This window comes from Eutrema salsugineum, unplaced genomic scaffold (genome assembly GCF_000478725.1).
Source record: "Eutrema salsugineum unplaced genomic scaffold, Eutsalg1_0 scaffold_5, whole genome shotgun sequence".
NCBI lineage: Eukaryota > Viridiplantae > Streptophyta > Magnoliopsida > Brassicales > Brassicaceae > Eutrema > Eutrema salsugineum.
Window position 1 is genome coordinate 6,342,063 of NW_006256612.1, and position 22,133 is coordinate 6,364,195.

General features: G+C 38.1%; 4 protein-coding genes across 6 annotated transcripts; 1 reads left to right on the forward strand and 3 right to left on the reverse strand.

Moving 5' to 3' along the window:
• Nucleotides 1–993: 993 nt before the first annotated feature.
• On the reverse strand, nucleotides 994–3,195 carry LOC18992438 (HD domain-containing protein 2 homolog). Its single transcript, XM_006415837.2, has 8 exons — nucleotides 2,888–3,195; nucleotides 2,679–2,803; nucleotides 2,331–2,368; nucleotides 1,886–1,996; nucleotides 1,722–1,801; nucleotides 1,580–1,616; nucleotides 1,446–1,487; nucleotides 994–1,344 (listed from the first exon to the last, which is right to left on the reverse strand). The coding sequence occupies exons 1-8, from the start codon at nucleotides 3,149–3,151 to the stop codon at nucleotides 1,259–1,261; spliced, it is 783 nt and encodes a 260-aa protein (XP_006415900.1). The 5' UTR covers nucleotides 3,152–3,195; the 3' UTR covers nucleotides 994–1,258.
• A 436-nt stretch (nucleotides 3,196–3,631) lies between these two features.
• LOC18992439 (importin-9) lies at nucleotides 3,632–11,199 on the reverse strand. Its single transcript, XM_006415838.2, has 33 exons — nucleotides 10,890–11,199; nucleotides 10,567–10,628; nucleotides 10,370–10,462; nucleotides 10,106–10,277; nucleotides 9,868–9,983; nucleotides 9,649–9,735; nucleotides 9,426–9,542; nucleotides 9,263–9,326; nucleotides 9,037–9,179; nucleotides 8,822–8,869; nucleotides 8,674–8,742; nucleotides 7,854–7,929; nucleotides 7,591–7,721; nucleotides 7,352–7,411; nucleotides 7,199–7,268; nucleotides 7,047–7,111; nucleotides 6,915–6,976; nucleotides 6,712–6,835; nucleotides 6,567–6,624; nucleotides 6,364–6,476; nucleotides 6,155–6,232; nucleotides 6,008–6,070; nucleotides 5,809–5,904; nucleotides 5,616–5,725; nucleotides 5,356–5,545; nucleotides 5,138–5,252; nucleotides 4,910–5,022; nucleotides 4,755–4,832; nucleotides 4,497–4,562; nucleotides 4,268–4,396; nucleotides 4,136–4,192; nucleotides 3,958–4,038; nucleotides 3,632–3,876 (listed from the first exon to the last, which is right to left on the reverse strand). Exons 1-33 carry the CDS (start codon nucleotides 11,005–11,007, stop codon nucleotides 3,826–3,828), a joined length of 3,075 nt encoding a protein of 1,024 aa, XP_006415901.2. The 5' UTR covers nucleotides 11,008–11,199; the 3' UTR covers nucleotides 3,632–3,825.
• A 116-nt stretch (nucleotides 11,200–11,315) lies between these two features.
• On the forward strand, nucleotides 11,316–13,637 carry LOC18992440. Of its 2 annotated transcripts, none has more exons than XR_002897983.1 (8): nucleotides 11,316–11,761; nucleotides 12,130–12,210; nucleotides 12,336–12,395; nucleotides 12,536–12,579; nucleotides 12,784–12,833; nucleotides 12,921–12,992; nucleotides 13,086–13,187; nucleotides 13,276–13,637. XR_002897983.1 is itself a non-coding variant. In XM_006415839.2 (8 exons), exons 1-8 carry the CDS (start codon nucleotides 11,420–11,422, stop codon nucleotides 13,393–13,395), a joined length of 864 nt encoding a protein of 287 aa, XP_006415902.1. In that variant the 5' UTR covers nucleotides 11,318–11,419; the 3' UTR covers nucleotides 13,396–13,637. The 2 variants fall into 2 exon arrangements, 1 of the variants encoding a protein (XP_006415902.1); XM_006415839.2 differs by having other exon boundaries at nucleotides 11,318–11,761; nucleotides 12,784–12,826.
• A 1,099-nt stretch (nucleotides 13,638–14,736) lies between these two features.
• On the reverse strand, nucleotides 14,737–18,635 carry LOC18992441 (uridine-cytidine kinase C). Of its 2 annotated transcripts, none has more exons than XM_024152623.1 (12): nucleotides 18,472–18,635; nucleotides 17,697–18,059; nucleotides 17,488–17,602; nucleotides 17,115–17,310; nucleotides 16,914–17,027; nucleotides 16,604–16,777; nucleotides 16,293–16,487; nucleotides 15,980–16,102; nucleotides 15,771–15,898; nucleotides 15,569–15,683; nucleotides 15,199–15,471; nucleotides 14,737–15,106 (listed from the first exon to the last, which is right to left on the reverse strand). In XM_024152623.1, exons 2-12 carry the CDS (start codon nucleotides 18,034–18,036, stop codon nucleotides 14,852–14,854), a joined length of 2,028 nt encoding a protein of 675 aa, XP_024008391.1. In that variant the 5' UTR covers nucleotides 18,037–18,059; nucleotides 18,472–18,635; the 3' UTR covers nucleotides 14,737–14,851. The 2 variants fall into 2 exon arrangements, with proteins under 2 accessions (XP_024008391.1, XP_006415903.2); XM_006415840.2 differs by having other exon boundaries at nucleotides 17,697–18,055; nucleotides 18,472–18,628.
• Between the last annotated feature and the right edge of the window lie 3,498 nt (nucleotides 18,636–22,133).

Sequence of the window (22,133 nt, forward strand, 5' to 3'; positions counted from 1 at the left end):
ACTCCCAGCAACACCTTACGATATGACCACCGTTGACCAGCAAAAATACTATCGTTTCATAATAAAATTCTGATTTACTACATAGACTTAATACATAAAAAGAAAAGAATGTAAGCAAATTTAAGATAAACGATAACGCAAGTGAAATAAATTAAAGTATCATCTGTGGTATGGGTAAATCATTCACGTAGTGTATATCTAATCTAGTACATAATATCTGTACGATCGGAGCTGAAAAATGTAAAAATCCAGAAAACAATGGTTCACTCGTTGTTGGATATCAAAATTTGTGAAAGGGACATTGGCAACTTTGGGACCATTGTCCAAATCAGTTACATCCCAAAAAAAAACACAACCAAAAACAAAAACATAAAGAAGAACAACTAGCAATGTGGAACCCAATTATTAATACAGTATTGACTTTACGTTCGTTGTTTTTGATTCTTTTTCTGTTACCAACTTTTTTTTTCCGTAATTAAACTTGTCACACCACATGTAATGCATAAGTTCCATAATCTACAGTCCTAGCAAATATAAATAGTCATCAAACCATAAGACTTTAAGGTAAAATCCACTCAAAATTTTTCAATTTGTAAGTCGCTCTTTGGAGCAACGTGGTAACAGAGCTAATGGAGGAACTTGCTGATGAAAATTGTGTCGGTTGGTCGAATAAAATATATTACTAAATGCTTTCATATAACTTTAGTTGTATCATCATACACATTTAGTCTATGAGTGAAAAGGGAAGTGCAAAGCCTTCTTCGCAATCATTGTAAGAAGAAGAAGCAGAGAGAGTTTTCAGTGCTTAACACATGTCAACATTCTGATCTTTCCAGAATCTGTAGCGGTTGACTCCTCTTCTAAACTTTCATTACATATTAACAGTGACAATGACATGCGCACGCGTTTAAATGGGGCCCGAGAAGTGCATTATTTCTTACAACAATAGTATGTCATGTTTCATCAATTGGGGTTTGCGACTACATTAAGAACCTCAAAATAAGATTTTAATAAAGAAATTCTGATCCAACATACTCAGAAACAAGCTTATCTAAATTCAGATTCATGTTCAACAGAATTTACTGACTAGATTACTTAACTAGCAACCAAAAGGGAAGTTAAAGACGAGGACTTAGTGTTTGTTACACAACAAAAATTGAAAACTTCATCATAAGCTTGTACCTTTTTGGTTAAATTCAAGAGGAGCCTGCTCAGTTTAGGAGTTACTCTTCTGTTGATAGTTGAGGGAACTGGATTACTATCTCTGCCTGTTTGTCAGTTGGCTTTTTCTCCTCGCGTTGATCTCAGCGGCCCAGCTCTTTCCGATTTCGGTTTGAAACTTGCCTGCATTAGAAATCGGAGCAAAGGTATTTTGATGAAACCAGATGCTTTGACTTTACGTCTATAACTTTAAAGCGAAGTAGCATATGATATGGATCCTCTACCTGCTGTTGATATGAAAAACTCGTCGAGGACTTTCCCGTGTTCTGCCACAATGTTCAAACGTCGATTCAGATTCCTTGGGATGCAAGAGGGATAACAAGCACAAGTGATTAGAAGGATAAAGGTTGAGACTCACCTGCTTCATATTCTAGTGCCTGTAGAATCATCTCAACCTACGAGACGCAATAAAGACAAGAGTCAGTGTAATCCATGTGTTGTGAAAGTTGTAACAGGTGAAAGGAACCATCGATGTTTGCAAACTCAAAACAAATAATTACCTTATCAAAGTCTTTTACAAGATTTGCCTCTAAAGAAGCATTGTTCTCATACTCTAGCCAGAGTTCTGTGATCTCCTCAGCTGCACTTGTTGACATTTGACTGAGAAATTCGTGTTTTGGAAACCAAAAATATAAGTAGATGACAAGAACAGATCCGTATATACCTCTCAGGCCTCCACCCAGAACTTCGCACATCTCCTTTAAAGCCGCTTTTTCTCTCCTACTCTTTTCTTCCTTAGGAACACCATCAGATGGGGTAATATCCCCAACAATAGCTGTTCAGAAGCCAGTAAAGAGGTGGGGCTTTGTAGAATAGCAAGAATACATCGAGAGAAAGAAACCAAATGTAATCAGCTCTAACACATGTTTAGTTCCTTCTCCACAGAAAATGACAATTGCACAAACGAATCCAAGTGCACCTGTTATATATCTTACCCTACTAAGGCATTTGAAACTAGTCAAGTTTCTGTATCCTCCAAAACACCCTGTGTTTCTCTTGAGGGAATTAACTAACCAGGAGGAGAGATCAGGTCTCGTAGTGAATAGAAAAGACACGGAAATAAACTGAATTTTATATTGGGTTACAAGGATCAAATGTGTATTTATTACCTTCAGCGATGTCATGCACAATTGCCATTTTAATACACCTGTTAAAGATGCCAAGAAAAATAAGGAAGATGGAGAAAGATCCAATAAGCTATAGCCATAAACACAACGAAATATATTATCTCTAGTTAGAAAACCCCAAGTGTTAAATCTAACTGTAAAATCAATTGTTCACTGGTGTTCTTTCCTATACCATATATCAGCACTCACTGAGCTCTACATGTCGTTTATCACAAACTTAGAAAGATCATATGTGTGCACACCAGAATTTCCTGAATGCATTGTAACAATCTACAGTATAGCATTTCCCTCTCATCTCAAAAACGCAAAACACTTGAGGCAATCACTAACCTTTCTCTGTCAACTCCTGCAAGATCACCAGTAATCAGTGCCATTAGAGCCATACGGTACATGTGATCAGCAATTGATTCAGGTCCATTTATCCCCTGATTGATCCACCCATTTCTCTTTGTTGTCTACACAAGAATGTACCCAAAAAAGAGTTCACTTATTGACAAATGTTGACCATTCCATAAAACTATGCGGAATTCCACACATACCTTGAGCCGATGGCATAAAGTTAGGAAATCGATAGTAGATGAAACGGATGAGGCTGAAGAGGCATGATTCGTAGATTCCATAGAGTGAGCACCGTCGGAAACAGGTTTCTGGCACCGGACGGCGACGATCGTGGAACTCGGAGTTGGGTTTCCGAGGAAGAGGAATTTCCTGGATACGCAATGAAGCGAGGCGAGTGTCGATCGGTGGAGAAAAGGCCGGTTCAGCGGCGGCGCAATACGTGTAGCTGGAGTAATCACCGCCATAAGTGATGATGGATTCTGTGAAGAAAAAGTTTCAGTCTTTGTTGCTTCTTCTTCGTTTGAGTAGAGACGAGAAGCTGATTGTTCTGCGTCGGTTCGGGTCGGGTCGGGTTTCTTTTACCCGTCTACGTTGTGACGTCAGTAACCAAGAGTCCGGCCCAATGACTTACACGGATTTAGCCAATTTATGTGTTTCGTAAGTGGATGTTTTGTAAGATAATTAATGAAAGTTGTCAATGAAATTAAGAGTCTATGCAATTTTACACGGTACCTCTAAACTGAGGGAGTTATAAAACATATGAACAAAACTCTAGTACTGTATTTTTTATTTATTTATAGAAGTGTGTTTTGCATTCCAATGGTAAAGCGAAAGTCTAAACTGTTTAGATTTTTCTTTGTTGACATACATAAGGTGTAACCGTCTAAGTTTGGACCGAGTGGACTCCTGAAAACCTAAAAATCAAGTTAACGTTATTTCTGAGAGTTTATTGTATAGTCAAACATGGAACTCGAGAATTTTCTCTTAGAAATTCCAAAGATAATTTTCACACTATGAATATTTTGTGTAAAATGGCACTCTTACAAAAGGGATGCTACCACATCCCCAAGAATTAATCAACTGACAAAAACAACACTCGAGAGTCGAGACACATAACTTGTGGTTCATGACGCCAAACCTAGCGGTTCAGTACCGTCTGGATCACGTTTCTTTGCGCCTGTGTTAAGCCCTACGGATGTTGGAAAATAAGCCAAGTGGTTCATAGCAAATTCAATATATTATTAAGTTATACAGAGGATAAAAACCATACCTGGCAAAGATTATCAAACAAAGACCGGTCTCCACTTGAAAACTTCAACAAAAAATCAGCCAGGTAACTTGCAAGGTTAATCTGTTTTGTTGCAGAGAGAAAGCGACTTAGTGAAACAGATCAAGGTTTTCAGAATTAGGTGCACATAAAAACCATATATAAAAACACAAGTGGTCACCTCATTAAGGGGGTCGGTAACATGTAGGTCATCATCACCATCATCATCATCTTGGTTCTGTTGAATCAATGGTTAAAACCGATAAGATATGGTTTAATGGTACAGCCATAGAGGTAACAGAAAAAAAAGGACCTCAAAAGTTCGAGCCATTGCTGCAAGTTGGTTATATGTGGGTTTGCTGGATTGAGAGGCACCAGTTGAACGTAGCAAGTCTTTATCAGCTTCAACGTCTCCTTCATGGACTTCTTCCCATTCGCTATCCTGCTACTCCGTAAAAAGGAATTAGCATCTCAAGTTTCACTTAACTCAAAGGCGGTAAGGAATTTTGTAAGATAAACAAAGCTCAAGGAAGCATAATCACCTCATCTTCACAACCCACAACTTGCTCTTGAATTTCAATCAATGTATCAGCTAGTAAAGCCAGTATCTGTAGAGCCAAAGAATGTAAATTTTTTGATAGGATAACCCAGAATCAAGAAAATAAATGAGGAGATAACTGATTAAGAACTGTAAAGGGCATCAAAATGAGTCAAGACTGAACTGTCTATCCCCAAAGAATTTGAATTCTGACTTGCAGCATGTCCTTTGAGAACATTTCGACTAAGGAACAAAAACATACCTTCATGGGTAGAGGGATAATACTCCATTGTTCAGGAGCAGATCTAGCTTTTGAGCGCGTGGTTATGCCACCATTGGACTATATCAAGTTTCTGTTAGGCTGTGATAGTAAATTGAATTTTAAAGAAAAATATATAGAAAGGTACAGCATAAAACCTGAATCGGATTGCCTGGGACATTGACCTTCGCGAATTCAGAATGTTTAGTGGACAGTAGCAAGGCCAGAGCTGAAGATGTGACTTTGATTTGATATGCCCCTTGTATCTCCCCTGAATAGAGATGCTTAACCCATCAGTTGAAATGGCCAGAAAAAAACCTTTATTGTGATGCATCAGGTAGACCAATAGAATCATACAACTAGATAACACGAATAGAGATGCTTGCCTTGTTGTTTAGTCCATTCTGTCATAACATAGGCAAAGGAATTTTCATGTCCATCAGCAGGTACGCTAACAAGCAGATTGATAAATTGATCCACGTTCGGAAAACTCATATGGACCTGCAAACATTAATGGAAAAAGATGCTTCTGGTTACAGCATCTTACAAAGAAGAGAGAAATCATTAATCTGCTAAAACTATCCAACTGAAAGGTGAAGAATACCAATCTAGCAAAAATCAGCAGCAACGAGCTTCTGAAACCCGAAATATCAGCAGACTGCATCCGTCTTACAAGCGCAGCAACCAGATCCTGGACATGGGGTGCCATCTCTGATGGAAGGTGCAAGATAAGCTGCAGTATATACTTCCCAGCAAATAGAGATCCAGAACATTCCAGATCAGGGTTGAGAAGCCTGCAACACTGCCTTCAGCTTTTGGTGTACGTGAAATATACCAAACAAAAAGGTAAGTGAAGAATTGTACCTAGAAGCTGCATCAAGCAAACTTCTCATGGTAAGACCGGGATCCCCACTCCAAGTAAGCAACTCTTGTCTTCCACTAGATATAAAAGCTGCCAGACATTCTGTAGCATTCTGACCAATTAAAAGGCTACGGATAAGTGATTTTTTCTAGATATATAACGATGCAGCAAACTAGACGCGGAATTTTTTATCACCTGTAGTTCACTATGGTCCTCACTGTGGAGTATGATACGAATGACAGCTTCAAAGCAAAAGTCATATGAAGTTTTCACTATATCACCTGGGGCACCCTATATATGACTAGAAAAATAGTCAGCAAAACACGAGAAACACTGTCCATTTAGCACACATAATCATTTTACGTGCTATGAAAATCCAGCTAGTATAACTTGCCTTAAGAAGCATAGTTAACAGATCCAAGGATCCACTTGCTAGTCCTTCAGGCTGCTGATGTGGCTGATTATCACCACAGAGATGACTTTTAAAAGGAAACTGGGGAAGAGAAAATAGTAAACAGAAAAAATCATGATTGAACAGCACCTTATTTAAAATTGGTCCTATGAATGGTAATATCCTTGATGTCAGTGGATGAAGGCAGCCAGGCGAATTCTTTATTGCCTGCGTGAGAGCCATAGGCAAGACATTAGTTGCAGAGATGGTATTTTTTATTGTTCACTTTCAAATGATATAAGCAGTGGTAAGATATTTAACATGAACAGACTATGCAAACTGCATTTCTAACTATGTACCTCCAGGACGTCAATAACATCGATACTCAAAAAGGGATCTGAAACATGTGCCACCCACACGTTAAGGATCACTGGAGAGATAATAGACTCTATTGAAGATGATGCTTCATGGCCTAGAAATTAATAAATGTAAGTATTAGGTGAGAACTATTACGTGATCAGATTCCAAACGTTATTGACAGGGAGAAATTATGTCTACTTACCAGCCTTGATTGCTTGTTGAAGAGTTTCAAGAACCAAAATCAAAGTTTCATCTGAAGCCTAAACAAAAGAATCAAAACCTCTAGTGAGAAAAAAGAAAAATAGACTCACGCACTATTCTAATAGTTCATCAGTAGAAATATTTACCTGATGGAGGAGGTCAGTGAGAGATGAAAATAAATTCATGATTTGAGGTAGAATAACTGAACGTTTCATATCGGGTAGGAGTTGCAAAAGTGCCCGACATGCGCCTACTTTTACAGTTGGAGGCCTGCTTATACAGGTATCTATTAAGTTAACATTTATTTCTGACGATAAAGATACTACCAGCAGAAGGGTAGGGAACATACACATCCATGTTTATAGCTCTAACAGCAGCATTGAGTAAGTGCTCAAGAATTCCGGGGTTGATCTGATTAACGTGAAAAGGATTCAATTCATACACTAAAGTTATATAGGGAGAAAAGAAAACCCGAAATTACCACAGTGGAGAACTTAGCAACTGCTGTAAATATGCGGGCATAAAGGAAAGGACATTCATGATACCCTGTTAAACAGACGATCCAGTCATGTACCACGATTTGAATACTAAATAAGAAAAATACTTTTGAGTAGCCGATCTTACAATACCTACCAATTCCAGTATCTTCCATTATCAATTGCTCAATAAATTTAGCTAAATTGGCAGGGTCAGTCCTCAAGTCCTGAAAGAGTATAATATTAAGGATAACATGTTTCCCAGCATAAGTAACTTTTTTGTTTTTAAATTATCATGGAAAACACGAACCTCGGATTCAACAAGTTCATCGGCAAGAGAAGCCAGAGCAAAGAGAGCAGCTTCTCTTATCTAACAAATGGACAATATCAAAGTAAGGTGGATAGTAAAAAAAAACATGAACGGGGAGAAAAAGATAAATAATATATATATATATATATTCACAGAATTTTATGTTTAAACATCAGAGAAATATTGGCTTGTTAAACCTTTCAAGATATACAAGAACAAAGAGAATTAAGTGCACTCACTCTCCACCAGGCCGGAGAACCAGCTGTCTTTTCATCTTGAGACTCTTGGAATCGTTTTCCAGCAGCATCTACAACGGCATTGATCCCTTCCCTACCAAAAGTATTGACAACTTCCTCCAACAAAAGTATACCTGTGGTGCAGCAGGTAATTATAGTTACACAGTCATAATTTCGCATACAGATATGCATATGACCTCCACATCTTGTCTTTGACTAAACATAAGCATATGAATTTGACTTAAGAGGAGTGAGAGACAGCTTACCTGACATACGACAACTGTAGCTACCTTCATCTTCATCGGCTACAAACTGGTTTACATCCATGGACCACGTATGAATCTGGGGAGAAGCTACATGTGAGATAAAGAATAAAGACATGTCTTTTCTGCAATGTTAGATATATAAAGCGCAAACTAATTAAACTGTTGCTAGCAAACAAATAGGAAGCTAGCACAAATAACAACAAAAAATCTGTACATTCTTGTGCGACCTAATATAATGGAAAGGGATAACACAACTAAATAAACAACATCATCTTACATCTAGTATCTGAGCTAGCTCAGGATTCTATAATAAAGTATTTTGACGATTTTAGCAGCTAATTTGCGGTTTTTAAACAACAAGATAAAATCACCACATGGCAAACGTAGGCACAGTAATAGTTGTACTGCCCCAACAGTCCGTGATACAAATAATAACAATAGACTGAAAAGGTTCAACCAGTTTGGGACTTGGTAAAGTAAGATACAGTAAAATATGAAGTGCATATATGCATTGAAACAGATATGGCTCCTAAGGAACTAAGGGATATACACAAAATGTTACAGAAATTCTAGAGCTATGGCAAAACGTATAACCCTTCTGGTTATCTTTATTCGTAGAGATAGCAAAAGATATATACGTTAGGCAAAGGAGAAGAGGCTACAGCACGACAAAACAATTGCTCAGTCATATATAGGCTGTCTAAATTCGTAAAGTTACCCCGAGATAGATTAATGTTATAATCACAGATTCTAAATATCAAATATAACCACTATATCCTATCATGTATGAGTAGGCAGAAGATGCATGATTCATCCTTACCTGTTGTTCTGTAACCTGCAGGAAAGCGACGGTTTGATATACCAATTCTCTGACATTACTGGCAATGACCTGATATAACAATTGGGTAAGAAACCAAAACGAAATACGGAAAAAATGAAGGAAAACACTGAAAAGGTTTCGGCCAAACCTTTGCTAGTCTTCTACTGCTAACGATGGTTGATAGAAACTCAAATAGCTGCATAAAGGATACACCATAAGCAAAAACATACAAAAATTAGCCCGCAAACTCATTTAAATACAACAATATATGAGCAAAATGCCCCAGCCCTAAACAAAAGATTTAATTTAGAAATTGAGACCTTGAAGAAAAACAGACCTTGATCAGTGAAGATGGTAAGTTACCTGGATGACAAAAGTGTCAAGACTCTTTTCTTCACCATCTGAATCATATCTTCCATCGTATGAATCTTCAGCACCTTGAATTGACGATCGAAGATAGACTTGTAGAGATGACTCAAATGTGTGCCACAATGGCCTCATAATGGCTGCAAGAATATTTTGTTTCAATAACGATGCTTCAGATGCATATGTATGAATAAAGAAGAGACATGGGTAAAACGAGACATACACATCAATTCACTTTCGATGAGAAATGGGAAATTCTGTACAAACTGATTCAAACACTTCAAGACCTAATGAGAAAAGACAAAATCAGCACAAACACCGGGCCTGTTATACAATTCCGGCCATTTGATGGAACAAAAGTACAATAATCACACGATAAGACGAACCTCCATTCTTAAACTCCAATCATCAGGATCCTCACGTTGCACAGGATGTTCCAATATAAGTGAAAACTGATTCATCCAAACCTTAAGTACGGGAGTCACCAAAGTAGTAATTTCTGTCTGAATATAAACACTTAATATATGTCAACTGAAAACAGAAGTAGCTGAATCAAAACATATTTTAAAATTTTTGTATAGAATGAGAATTTTTTATAAAAGAAAATACCTTGTACACACCACTCATTGCTCCAAGAACAGATATACATGAATAATAAATTGAAAGGGCTTTTCCTCGCATATACTTGTCGTAGCTCTACATATACAAATGAAAAGTTATACAAAGGAGTGAGCTTTCATGAGAGCCTTCATCACTAAAATTTTCATTTATTGAAGCGAAAAACGTGATTCAACACAAGTCTGATCTATTCAATATTAGGATACAAACCTGAGGAGAGGATACGATTGCATGCAAGCAAGGAAACAACACAGGTACCAGCGTAGGCACTTCTTTGTCATCCAAGTCACCAGAGACAAGAGCCAAACACCTCAAAGCTCCATGAACTGTTGAATTTCGCGATAAATTCAGCCTAAGGAAACCGCTTGACTATTCTCATGAAAGAGAACGGAAATAAGAGGTAAAAAAAATATATCTCCAGAGGCAGCAAAACTGAACGCAAATATACCTCCATTACTGTTGTTTTGATCACTAACCAACTTCAAGAGAAAGGGTAATAACTCAGGCCACTCTTCTGGCCAATCATATGTGGCAATTGACGATATGTCCATACTAATGGCCGTACATATTTTTCTATGAGGGTCATCAAGTGAGCCCAAAAGTAGTCCTCGGATAAGAGCCTAATAACATAACCAAAAGTATTTCATAAACATATGCAAACCATCGCAGCAGGAAATCCAAACAATAAAACAGGAATAGATAGCGAGAGTACCTTTTCCTCACTTGAGACAACAGGATATTCAAAAGCCTCCTCGTTCTCTCGCCAATGTTTCTTAATGAACTGCTTTAACAGGACGGCAGCTAGGTAACAGTAGGTCAAGTACTCCACAATAAAAACAAAAATGAAATCCAGAGAGACTGCCGGATTGTTTAGGGGAAAACAAATCTATGCTATGAAAAAAAGGATATTTGGCGCAATCCCAATGAGAGGTCTTTGTTTGCAGCAACCCTGCACAATGCGCTACCAAATCCTACAAGAACAAAAATCTAGAAAGTATAGTGACCTTCATCTACCATAACAAGACGAGGATATGTTCCCTTGTTCATCGTTCTCAATAAGAAACCCAACAAATGCTTTCGACAGACATTCATTTCAATAGCTTAACAGAGGGGAACTGTGGTTTCAACTGGAAAAAATCTAACTAGCCGAAATCAAGTTTTACAGAATCAAATCAAGAGAAACACAAAGGAGCAACGTGTCCGAAAGTAACCCAAATGATAAAGCGACGGACCTGGTTGAAGAGAGGCCTGAGTGAGTGAAGCCTCAGCGAAGGAACGAACGTTCTGGTTAGGGTCGAGACTTGCAGTCAAGCAGCTGAGCAGCCATTGCTGATCTTGATCGACCACCATGTTCGATTCTGTATGAACTTTAGAGAGGAATCGAGTGAGCAAGAGCAAAATCCCAGATGGGATCAAGAGCTGAGGATTTCGAAATCCTCTGGCTTCCCTCAATTTTCAATTTCCCGCTCGCTCTGCTATATAGAATGTTGGAGACAAAGCAGGACGGAGTCACCTCTCCTAAAATTCGATGTCGGAGCCTTTATAGGGGTGGAAGAGGAACGAAGAAGCAACAGAGACGAAATCGAAATGATGGAATATATTTACCAAACCGATCATACCGTCGGTTTAAATTGGTATGATTTAACCAAAGAATTTCAATCGAACAGTTTTTAGTTATCATCTCTAGAATCCAGATAGACGGAGAAGACAAGCTCGCCGTGGGAAGATATCTCTGAGAGAGGCGGATTTCTTCTTCGCCTCCATGAATCTCCTCAAAACGATTCATTACCAGTCCACCACTACTCAATTTTACCGTTTTGCCCCTACACAGTCCTCTGCTTCTTCTTCTTCTTCTCTGTTGTCACTCTCTCTACAAAGACCCAGAATCTCTCTCGTTTCTACCTCCAGCCGAAGCTGCTTCGCTCTCTCGAGTGTCTCCAGCTCCAGAGCTTCGTTCTCAGGTAACAAAGAGGATGGGAGTAAAGAAGAAGCGGCGGAGGGAGATGAAGTCGTTTACCAGAAAACGCTGCGATTGGTGGAGTGCGCCATGTTCGCTGCTGTCACCGGCCTCGTTTACTTTCTCAGCAATTCTCTCGCCATTGAGGTTTTTTTTCCCCATTTCGAATTTTATTCAGTTGACGTGGAGAAACTTCACTGAGCTTTGTAGCTGTAGCTAATCCCCTTGCCTTAGATTTTTCTGGTTCACATGCAGTCGAATTCTGGGATTTCCTAGGGAAGAAACGAAAGCTAATGTTTGCTGAAGTATAGAAACTCAATACATGTTCTTAGTTTACATTCTCCGGAATTCCATATTTGGCGCCTTAATAATGTTTGAGCTCTTCTCCTTTTGTTATGAAGTTAGCTTATTATCTCTGAGGTTTTAGTTCATATGTTAGTCTCTATCATTCTCGTAAGGATATCGAGTCTGAGTTATTGCTTCTATGTCGAGTCTGAGTTACACTTTGAACGCAGAACTACTTCGGGTGTTTCTTCTCGCTGCCGATTGTGATATCTTCGATACGATGGAATATTGCAGGTGGCCGGAAGACAATGGTTTGTAAAGAACATTCTTCTTTCAAAATGAATAGAATTTCAAGAATTGAAGTTTTTTTTTTTTTTTCTACTTCGTTGGACATGTGCTTTAAGTCGTTGTGTTGTGGTGTTTGTTTGTTTCTCAGGTTGCTACTGTCATGCTGTTGTTCATATTATCAGGTCCAGTCAAAGCATTAACTTATTTTGTAAGCCTTCTTTACTAGTTTGCCAAGCAGAGTTTCATCTTATGATTCTTTCAAGCTGCTACTTATTCTTAGTTCCTTATTATTCCCCTTTCACGAAGATTGCATGACCATTGCTTAACGCCTGGGGCTTTCTCTTGTAGCTTACTCATGGTCTTGTGGGGCTTGCGATGGGATCATTGTGGAGGTATGTGAATTCATACACTCGTCTCTCTTGCACGGTTTCTAGTTCTCGAGCACAACAACAAACTTCGAAATGCTCCACACTAACTAATAGACATCTTACTATTTCCTGTCTTTACTCTTGAAGAATGACTGAAGTTTGGAAGTAGATTACTCAGCTTAACACAATCTCAGCTATTTATTTTTCGCAATGTTCTTCTGTTCTCAGGATGGGCGCAAGCTGGCGTCTCTCGATTTTCTTGTGCACAATGGTGAAATGTCTGCTTCTTGAGATTACACACAGAACAGTGAACATTCCCCTATCACTCCTTGTTTACTTCTATTGTCATGTTTCCTCCTACGCAGGTTCGAGCATTGGGTCTCATAGGCTACGTTCTGACATCATCCTTCTTAATAAGAGAAAATATTCTCGCTGTGGTAAAACCTCTTTCTCTCAAAAACCTCTTGAACTCTTCTCTACCAGAGTAACTCTTTCAAAAATAAAAACTGTTTTTTGCATTGTTGTTGCAGATCACAATTAACATCCACGCTTCTCTCTCTTATGTTTTCACCGCCATGGGCCTGAACATTATGCCTTCAATGAGCCTCATTTATATGATATTCGGGACAGTGGTACGTAATCTCTTTATCACTCTTCTCTCTATGTACCTCGGGAAATAAAAAGAAGCTGAGAAAACGCTTTCCTTTGATTCTTCAACAGCTATTGCTAAACAGTGGATTCTTTGTGTTGTTGCTGCATCTCCTGTACTCGGTCTTCCTCACAAGACTTGGAATGAAATCTTCATTGAGATTACCAGCTTGGTTAGAGAAAGCTATTTGATGGGAATCGGATCTCTGTTCAGCTCTTCAGACGGGCAGTGGTAATCAGAATCTATTACCTATATTTTTGCAGCTCCGTTGGAGAATCCAAACATTGGTATCTATATGCATATATAATGGTTAAAATAGGTACATGGACTCAACTCATTACCTTGTACGATGAAACGAATAACATTCAACATTCCTTTGTAAAATAAGTGGTGGCATTATCTTGTTTAATGTTCATGTGTTGTATATTGTTTATTTGCTTTGTCATTGCAATTTTCACTTTGAAGACTTGGTACCACAGTATAGTGTATTTGCTGGTTTGAGATTCAAACTACAGTGTCAACGTATTATGGAGAATCATTCCTAATTAAAAAAAAATTGAGTATATTTCCATAATTTTTGTTTACTTAACAAAGTGGAAATTAAATTACAAGGGATATTGTTCTAAAATGCTGATGTTAGTCACATATTTAGTAGCCAAATCGCACAGATTTAATAGCCAAATTGGTGATTTATTGAAAAAAATCACTCCAAACTGTGATATAGAGAAACTAATAAACTAATAAACTTGTTTATTATTAAAACTTATTATATATAGAGAAAAGCTTTCAGAGTTTTCTTGTGGGACTGGAAATGTTGCTATTTTTATTTTTATTTTTCTATTGAAATCATTTATTTTGGTTGGGCCTTCATTGGAATTTGGATATACTAGTAAAATACGGTGAATAATCATTCTTCGACTTTGACGATTAAAAAAACTTATTTTTATGGTTTTTGTGCAAATTTAGGACATAGAACAAACTCATATGGCACATTAAATAAAACTCTAGAAACATTCTAAAATCTTAAAAGATCCACAAGTTTCTTTTGTTTGGTTGGTTTTTGATGTTGTTATTTATTTTCAAAATTCTTGAAACCCGATTTAAGTTGTTTTGGGAGGGTAAAACAATTTTGGATAGTACTTCAAATGGTTTTCAATAACAATTATGTATAATTGGAACAAACCGATTAGAGTTCTCATTCGTTCATAGCAAATTTCATCTTTCTTATCCCGTCTCATTAATGTGGCCAACAAACTCAATGCTATCGAGAATATTCAGTAATGCGAAGATTATGTTCAATGCTTGACCGAGAGTAGAAATCATACTCCCTTCGCCATTCAATAACCACATATGTGGTAATAGTTTGCATATCCATGCCAGTGAAGTTGGTTTCTGTATTTGGTTTCTAAGTTTGGCTGTGTTCATTCACATACATGTCAATTTTTGTATTTGATTTCTAAGTTATCTTGATTATTAAAGATCAGCTACTATGCTTAAAAAAGTGAACTTTATTGAATAAAATTAATCGAGGATGTCTATCAACGTCAAGGTAGAGAATCCATGGAAGCTCACAAAATGCCTCCGGTGAGAAAATACCAAAGGAAAAAAAAGAAAAAAAAAAAAGAAGATCCATAGTGGTTAGAGATGTTATTGACGTTTGTTAATGTAGCTCTTGATCACTACAATGCCTATGCTGCAAAAAGCCAAGGTTAACACGAGAGGGATGCTCTTAGATTCCGCATTGGACAAAAAGAAGCTTTTGCTTGATCTGCCTCTGCTGCTGCTATTGCTGCTCCCTGCTCTTGCTAGGCGTGTCCTTTCTGCTGAGCTTTCTCTCATCAGATTGCACAAATTATCCAACTGATGCATCACTTGACGCTGTCCACGTGAAATGGTCGATATCTGGTCGCACCAGAACAGTTAAGTAACACAGCGTTTCAAAGCAACGTAATAAAATCCAAATTCATAAACGAGAAAAATGTGAGGTGACTTACCTCTTCCATTAATGGCGAATCCTTGGCTAATTGGGAGGATGATGATGAATGGGGCATTATGGAATTCGTCAAACAGCCATTGTCCAGACCAGAAATGAAATACGAAGTAGGAGCTGACCCATTGCAGACTTCAGCTTGGAGTGTCATGCTCTGCTGTGTTGGAGAGTTTTTGTTGCAGCTCAACTTTGAATTTAGCTCTTCGATCCGGCTTGTGAACTCATCCATTCTCTCATTGAGAGACGATATTTGTTCCGAAAGCTGAGTCATAAACCCCTAAGAAAATAGATCATAAACCAGAAGAAGTGCACTGTTAAGTTAAAACGACGACTTTAAAGTTGCCAAGAAGATATGGAAGAGAACAAAAATGAACCTCGTTTGCTGGTGAGTCATGATTTCTTTCTTCGTACCTCCTATCGCTTGAAGAATAATCAGCAAGCTTGGACAAATTCTTATCTCTTTGTGTTGAATACGAGTGTGACATGCCTCTGTGTATCACAATGGCGTAACTTACTTAAGGACACATGGATTGGAATTAACAAAGCTTTCTCATACACTCCTCAAAAGAGGTGTACCTTTTGAGGTTCTTGTTTCTCATGGCTACTCTATCTGCGGACGCTCGTAAGAGTGCTTCCTTTGGGCTTGAACTGGACACCAAATCCTCATCTAAGCTAAGCTTGTTCTTCAAATCTTCTGGTAGCGCCTGTAATGAAACTTTTAATCAGGAACCCAAATGAGATGTAACAAAAAACAAAACACCACGAGCCTGAACAGAAAATCATACCATTACTTCATTTATCAGTTTTTCCAGTTGGATCTGTTCAATATAGGTTCGTGGAATGAACGATCCTTCCAATCCTAGCTGCTCTGCAGTACTCTGTACAAGTTGCCGATCTTTACCTTGCACCTGATTATTACATATTTAGAATTCCATAGTCATATCGTTTCTGAATAAACAAAATTTACTCTCAGTGGGAACTAGAATGCCATCATACAATCCATAAGACAGATATATAAATTTCATCTACAGTTACTATGCCAAGATGTGCTACCAATTTTCAAGATAAATTGTGGTGAATGAGTTTAGATAGACAAACCTGCATGTAGTGACGATTCAGTTGCTCAAGCCAATCTATCTTCACAAACACCTTATCAGTAGCAAATACATGGCTGTTCCTTTTAAGTATGGTTGCGATTGTGTATCCCAATGCCATAAGCCCACCAAGTAAGCGAACACTCACTTCAAAAGTAATCCTTGGGGATATGACAAAAGGAGTATCCGTAACCCATTCCTGGATAACAAAATCAGAACTATAAGTATTCACCACATCATTTTAAGCAATCAGGTTGTCAGCTTTTCAGAATCATATTGATGACAACATGGAAAGAAAACTCTGAAGGGCCAAACCTCAAACATGAGGCTGTACTTTCCATCTTTATTCCGCATCCTCAAATATGATTGGCACGACTCTGGATCTTCACCCGGAGGAAGGAGATAGATATCATAGGTCTCCTCCTTGGTCTCTGTATGTCCTTCAGAAAGGACCGCCTTGATCTGATCAACGGATACATCCTTTCTTGACTACAACAAATCAACAGCAAAAAAAAAAAAACTTCAGTTTAACAAACGTAGTCAATAGATACCTGAAATTGAATACTGAGATTACAGAGCATTTCTTATTATAACATGGACAGACATATCCGGTCAATTTTCAAACCTTCAAGATGTATGTTGGGCTCTGAAAACCAGTGAAGGGATTGAATTTATTAATGATTTTAATCTGAGCAGTCTGGAGATCTGGCTCTATGAAAGCTTTGTACATCGGATACACCTACATAAACAGTGAAATTATTAGTTTAAACAGTTTACTTAACCAATAACAGCCAAGAAGCAAGGTATAAAAGATATGAGACCGAACTGTTTCAGAAATCTGATGGATTATCTCCTCTGGCTGTTGGCCTGCACGTTGTATATCACGAAGAACCCGTTTAACAAGGTCAAAGTGAACTCCACCAGTAACAGACACACGAAGATCCAATAAGGGTCGCAATCTTTCACTCAAAGCATAGATTCCTTCAATAATCACAATCCTAGAAGCTGGGACATCAAGGGTCCTAAAACATGGCATTAAAACAAGGTCGTCAGTGGAATAACCAAGAGGAACACAGAGGTAAACCGATGTGAATGAAATATCCAACTTCTGTAACAATGGACACCAATTGATTGGCCGTCTAGATGAAGCACAAAAAAATGATGATTTATATCAGAAGATGGAAATTGTGATCCATTACCTGTATCCAACACGAGAGCTGGACTTAAAATCATAAATAGGAACTTCAACCTGCTTCCCTTCCTTTAAATCTTCAAGATTCTTGAGCAATGTGTCATAATCCGTTAACCGTGGATCTGTCATATGTCAAAACAATTAGCTCAATAGATACAAGAAGACTTGGTTCCTCCTGAGACCCTTCACAAAGAAACATAAAGATGAAATTTTTACCATCAAAGTTTCCATCAACAATCCGACTGGCGTCATTATAGTTGTCCATTGATATGACAGCAACGCTAGGCAGAAAGTTGAGTATCTTCTCAGTAAAAACCGTCTTTCCGGCACCAGAAGGACCAGCAACACCAACCAATATTATCCCATCATTCTTCTGAGAAAGCAATTGGCAAGCACGGATGACAGCAAAGAAGCCCTTCTCAAATGACAACCGATCTTGAATTGGAACTATTTCGTACCGAACCGAGTCCCTTCTCTTAACCAATTGGACTTGATCCTTCAACAAACCATGTCTCTTCTGATGAAACTCGATCCCATTGGTGTCTTGACCCATCATGGACAGTAGCAGAAAACTTCTGCCTGCAAAAAGAGCAAAAAGTTGCATTGAGAAATACAACAGAATTGTACGGAACGTTTTCAGGGAACAGTTCACATTTACACATTTAAAACCCATGGAATGAGTCAAACTTGACTAGACAACGCATCACTCTAGAACGTTACTGATAGTAGAAGAAACAATTAGCGGATATCAAAATGCAGCGAAAGGAAGTGATACGAGGAAATCAAAACAAGCTAAAGCTAAGAACGAATCCAAACGATCAAACAAACTGTTACATATCAACACTCATGAGCAGAGATCACAAGACGTGAAAATCGGGATGGAGAATAACACTGAGCAAGAGACCAGATTGGCGAAAAGTGACGAAAGGAGAAACACCCAGAAACCAAAATGGGGAAACTTTGAAGACGATTTGTGGGGAGGCACACTCACACAAAGAACGAAGAAGAATCTCTGCGAATCGGGGCTTCTCGGAGCAGAACCAATTTCAATTTTTGAGACGAGAAATGGGGGAATTAGGAAGGATTCGGATATTTTCTGAGAGCTTCTTTTTCGGGGCGAGCGATTTCTAGAGAATCTGGAGAAAAGATCTCGACCCACGAGGTAACACCCAAGAGTGAATGTATGAGAGAAGCCTATTTAATACCTTTTGATTGCCTCTTTTTTTATTTTCTCCTTTTTTTTCCGTTCTACCTTTTTGTTCTTTTTAGATAAACTTTAAATATACACACACACCTATCACTTGTTAAAAAAATATACACTTGAAGAAATATAAATTGTATATATTTAGAAACAGAATGAGGTTAAATGTGTTTTTGTTGTTGCGTTTTTACGTTTGTTTATTTATATTTTCAATATTCTTACAAACTCATGTATTTAATTGAATACAACCGTTTACTTTTTGTGATTTTTTAATCTTATATAGTTCTTTTTAGCTGGTATATTTTCCGTTGTTTTCTTCTAGATAATTCCCCATTTTAATTGCAGCTATAAAAAAGTACTCCATAAATTTAGCATGACTTTACGAGTTAAAACTTAAAATGAGTTTTTATTTAGAAAAATATAAATACAAAACGAGGATCATATTTATATGATATACAAAGATATTTCGGATTAAATATCAAATATAAAAATATAATTTATAGATTAAAAAATTTAGAAAACAATAGTATTAAGATTTAAGAGTATCATACCAAAAAAGGAAGAAAAAAAATAGTCTTAAGGGTAAATTTTGAGACGAGTTTTTCTGGTTCAGTTTGGGAGCGGATTCTGGTTCAGTTTGGGAGCGGATCAGCGGAAGGACCAAATGACAATATAATAATTGCTAGTTACTTTTTTCTTACAACATTTTGTAGTTTTGTACTCGTTATAAGATTTTGTGCCTATTCTCTCATTTGCTCAAAATAGAAACCTCTTTTCTATGGAATCTCCTTCATTATTTTGGGGGTGGTCAATAGTCAATACTAGTCAGTTTGCTCACGCATTTCACTACCACAATAATTGATACTTCTTCCAACATTTTTTATTTGTTTGAAGTTTGAACTAGTACTTCTTCAAACATTTATTACTCATATCGGCTCATACGGCCTAGGATCCTCTCAAATTAGTAAGAGTCAAGAAATAAGATAAAAATTAATAGATTTACTGATTTATATTGAATTTATCTACATCTGTTGACAAAAAAAATAGACATAATCGGTATTGAAATCAAGTATCAGTGTGTGTATATATCTTTTCTTCTTTTTAATCTACGTATCCTAAAGGTTCCGAACTTTTGAAGAGTTTAACCTAGCATTACTAGCTAAGCAACTTTGGCGCCTGCTTAGATTTCCGGACTCCCTGCTTAGCCGGGTCCTCAAAGGACGATATTTCAAGTTTTGCACTCCACTAGAAATAACAGTCTCGAACCGTCCCTCCTACGGTTGGAGGAGTATTATGGCAGCTCAGCCCCTCTTAGCCTCGGGTATTCGGAAAACCATAGGTTCTGGTTTTGGTACACTTGTGTGGTTCGAACCTTGGATCCCAGATACTCCAGCTCGTCCTCCTCGGGGTATTCAAGCAGAGAGAGACCCTTATCTTTATGTAAACTCCTTGATTGACTTTGGATCCAAACAGTGGAAAGTGAATCGACTCCGCGAACTCTTCCATCCCGAGGATATTTCTCTCATACTTGGCATCCGTCCAAGTCAAGTTGTCTCTAGAGATGGCTATAGTTGGTCTCTAACCAAGTCTGGGAACTATTCTGTCAAATCAGGATATTGGTCCGCGAGAGCCTTATCTCGTCGTGCGTGTGGCCCCCCTCTTCAGGGACCGAGTACTTCAGTACTTAGGGCACAAGCATGGACTCTCAAAACCACTCGAAAGCTCAAGCATTTCGTATGGCAATGTATTTCGGGATGTCTGGCTACATTTCAACGCCTACATTATCGGCATATAAGCCGTGATAAGTCATGTCCCAGATGTGGAGCTGCGGAAGAAACTATAAACCATCTCATCTTTGAATGCCCTCCTTCTAGACAGGTTTGGGCTCTCTCTTCGATTCCATCGGCACCAAACGTTTTCCCTCAGTCATCTCTGTTCCAAAACATGGATTTCCTCTTTTGGCGAGCGAGTGAATTGGGCGCCAGTGAGGAGTCCTTGTCCATTTTCCCATGGATCATGTGGTTCATTTGGAAAGCACGGAATCGAAAGCTTTTCGACAATGTGACGGAACTCCCTCCGAAAATTCTCGCCCATGCCAAACATGAAGAGGAGGATTGGCGCAAGGCTAACTCGGATGGCATCCATGAGCCTGCCTTGGATCATCGACACGATTTAGACTTTCCCGCCTCCATGGAACTAATCTGCTTCTTTGATGGCTCATGGACCGCGTCTGCCCCAGTTAGCGGTCAGGGATGGATTGTCTCGCAGGGGGATCAGATCCTCCGTCTTGGGTTAAGGGGATCCAGTCGCTCCCTCTCTCCCCTACACGCCGAACTTGACTCTCTCATCTGGGCGATGAAATGTATTATCATGGAAGACCTCCGCTGTAGTGCTTTCATGACTGATTGTGCGGACCTTATTGCTATGTGTGAATCTCCTGAGGATTGGCCTACATTTGCGTCGGAACTTGAGGACTTTAGGGCATTCCGGTCTTCTCTTGTCTCTTTTCGTCTCATCAAGATTCCAAGAAATTTGAATGCTAAGGCAGATTGGCTCGCAAAGAAAGCAAGATCGAGCGGAGTTTGGTTCTCTCACAGCGGCTCAGCGGTTCCTGATTGGCTCTCTTCCGAGGAGGACTGCTTTTTGAACTGCTAAGTTTTTCTCAATTGTTGTCAAAAAAAAAAAAATCTACGTATCCTAAAAACCAATATTGGTAACATTTTGTTGTATTCCCTATATAAAAACGATAACTACATATAAACATCTAAGTTAATTGAACAGAATCAGAAATTTTCAAACATTTGTATAAGTGATAACGCATAATATTCAGTTTTGCTAGTATGCCCGTTTAAAATTATATGCGATACGATTAAGAAATATATTGTTGTTTATAATATATTGTTCATGAAGTAAAACCGACGTGTTTTGTTACAACATATTTTGATGATATTTTGTATCTATAAATCTGGAGAAGAATCGAATATAATCAATCTAATTTTGGTTATTGGCCCAGTATCTGTAACTAAACGGTGAAATACTTTATACAGCTCAATAATTAGAAGACAATATATAGGCCGAAAAAAAAGAGAACAAAAAACAATAAGTAGGGAGTAGGAGGCTTATGACTTATGAGTGAATTGATGACAAAGTGACGAGGATCCACATGTTGTGTCTGTGTGCACTTTTGTTCTCTGACTTCGTAATTCGTACACTTAACATTCACATGCCTTCTTCACGACCCTCACAGTCAATCTATCACGAGTAGGTTCACTTGTTTTTTTGTGTGGGCCCCTTGCTCTGATTTATAAGTGGAAACCCGTTTTTATTTGTACATATATAATTAATCATCATTAATGTTCAATTTGTTTTTTGAGGACTAATATGCGATAAAACCAAACTAGATAGATAAAACTGAAGCATATGATTAAAGAGCATAAATGCATCATACTACT

What these genes read in the sequence shown, in the direction of transcription:
- LOC18992439 (XM_006415838.2), bottom strand. Translation starts at nt 11,007, where the DNA reads ATGGTGGTCGATCAAGATCAGCAATGGCTGCTCAGCTGCTTGACTGCA. An exon ending in TTGACACTTTTGTCATCCAG is followed by an intron (nt 8,870 to 9,036) that starts GTAACTTACCAT and finishes TCCTTTATGCAG; the next exon opens with CTATTTGAGTTTCTATCAAC. An exon ending in TTGCTAAGTTCTCCACTGTG is followed by an intron (nt 6,977 to 7,046) that starts GTAATTTCGGGT and finishes CACGTTAATCAG; the next exon opens with ATCAACCCCGGAATTCTTGA.
- LOC18992441 (XM_024152623.1), bottom strand. Translation starts at nt 18,036, where the DNA reads ATGATGGGTCAAGACACCAATGGGATCGAGTTTCATCAGAAGAGACAT. An exon ending in TGAATCGTCACTACATGCAG is followed by an intron (nt 16,103 to 16,292) that starts GTTTGTCTATCT and finishes TGTAATAATCAG; the next exon opens with GTGCAAGGTAAAGATCGGCA. An exon ending in AGAAACAAGAACCTCAAAAG is followed by an intron (nt 15,684 to 15,770) that starts GTACACCTCTTT and finishes TGTGATACACAG; the next exon opens with AGGCATGTCACACTCGTATT.
- LOC18992438 (XM_006415837.2), bottom strand. Translation starts at nt 3,151, where the DNA reads ATGGCGGTGATTACTCCAGCTACACGTATTGCGCCGCCGCTGAACCGG. An exon ending in GGCACTAGAATATGAAGCAG is followed by an intron (nt 1,488 to 1,579) that starts GTGAGTCTCAAC and finishes ACATTGTGGCAG; the next exon opens with AACACGGGAAAGTCCTCGAC. An exon ending in GTTTTTCATATCAACAGCAG is followed by an intron (nt 1,345 to 1,445) that starts GTAGAGGATCCA and finishes TTTCTAATGCAG; the next exon opens with GCAAGTTTCAAACCGAAATC.
- LOC18992440 (XM_006415839.2), top strand. Translation starts at nt 11,420, where the DNA reads ATGAATCTCCTCAAAACGATTCATTACCAGTCCACCACTACTCAATTT. An exon ending in CGATTTTCTTGTGCACAATG is followed by an intron (nt 12,827 to 12,920) that starts GTGAAATGTCTG and finishes CCTCCTACGCAG; the next exon opens with GTTCGAGCATTGGGTCTCAT. An exon ending in ATATGATATTCGGGACAGTG is followed by an intron (nt 13,188 to 13,275) that starts GTACGTAATCTC and finishes ATTCTTCAACAG; the next exon opens with CTATTGCTAAACAGTGGATT.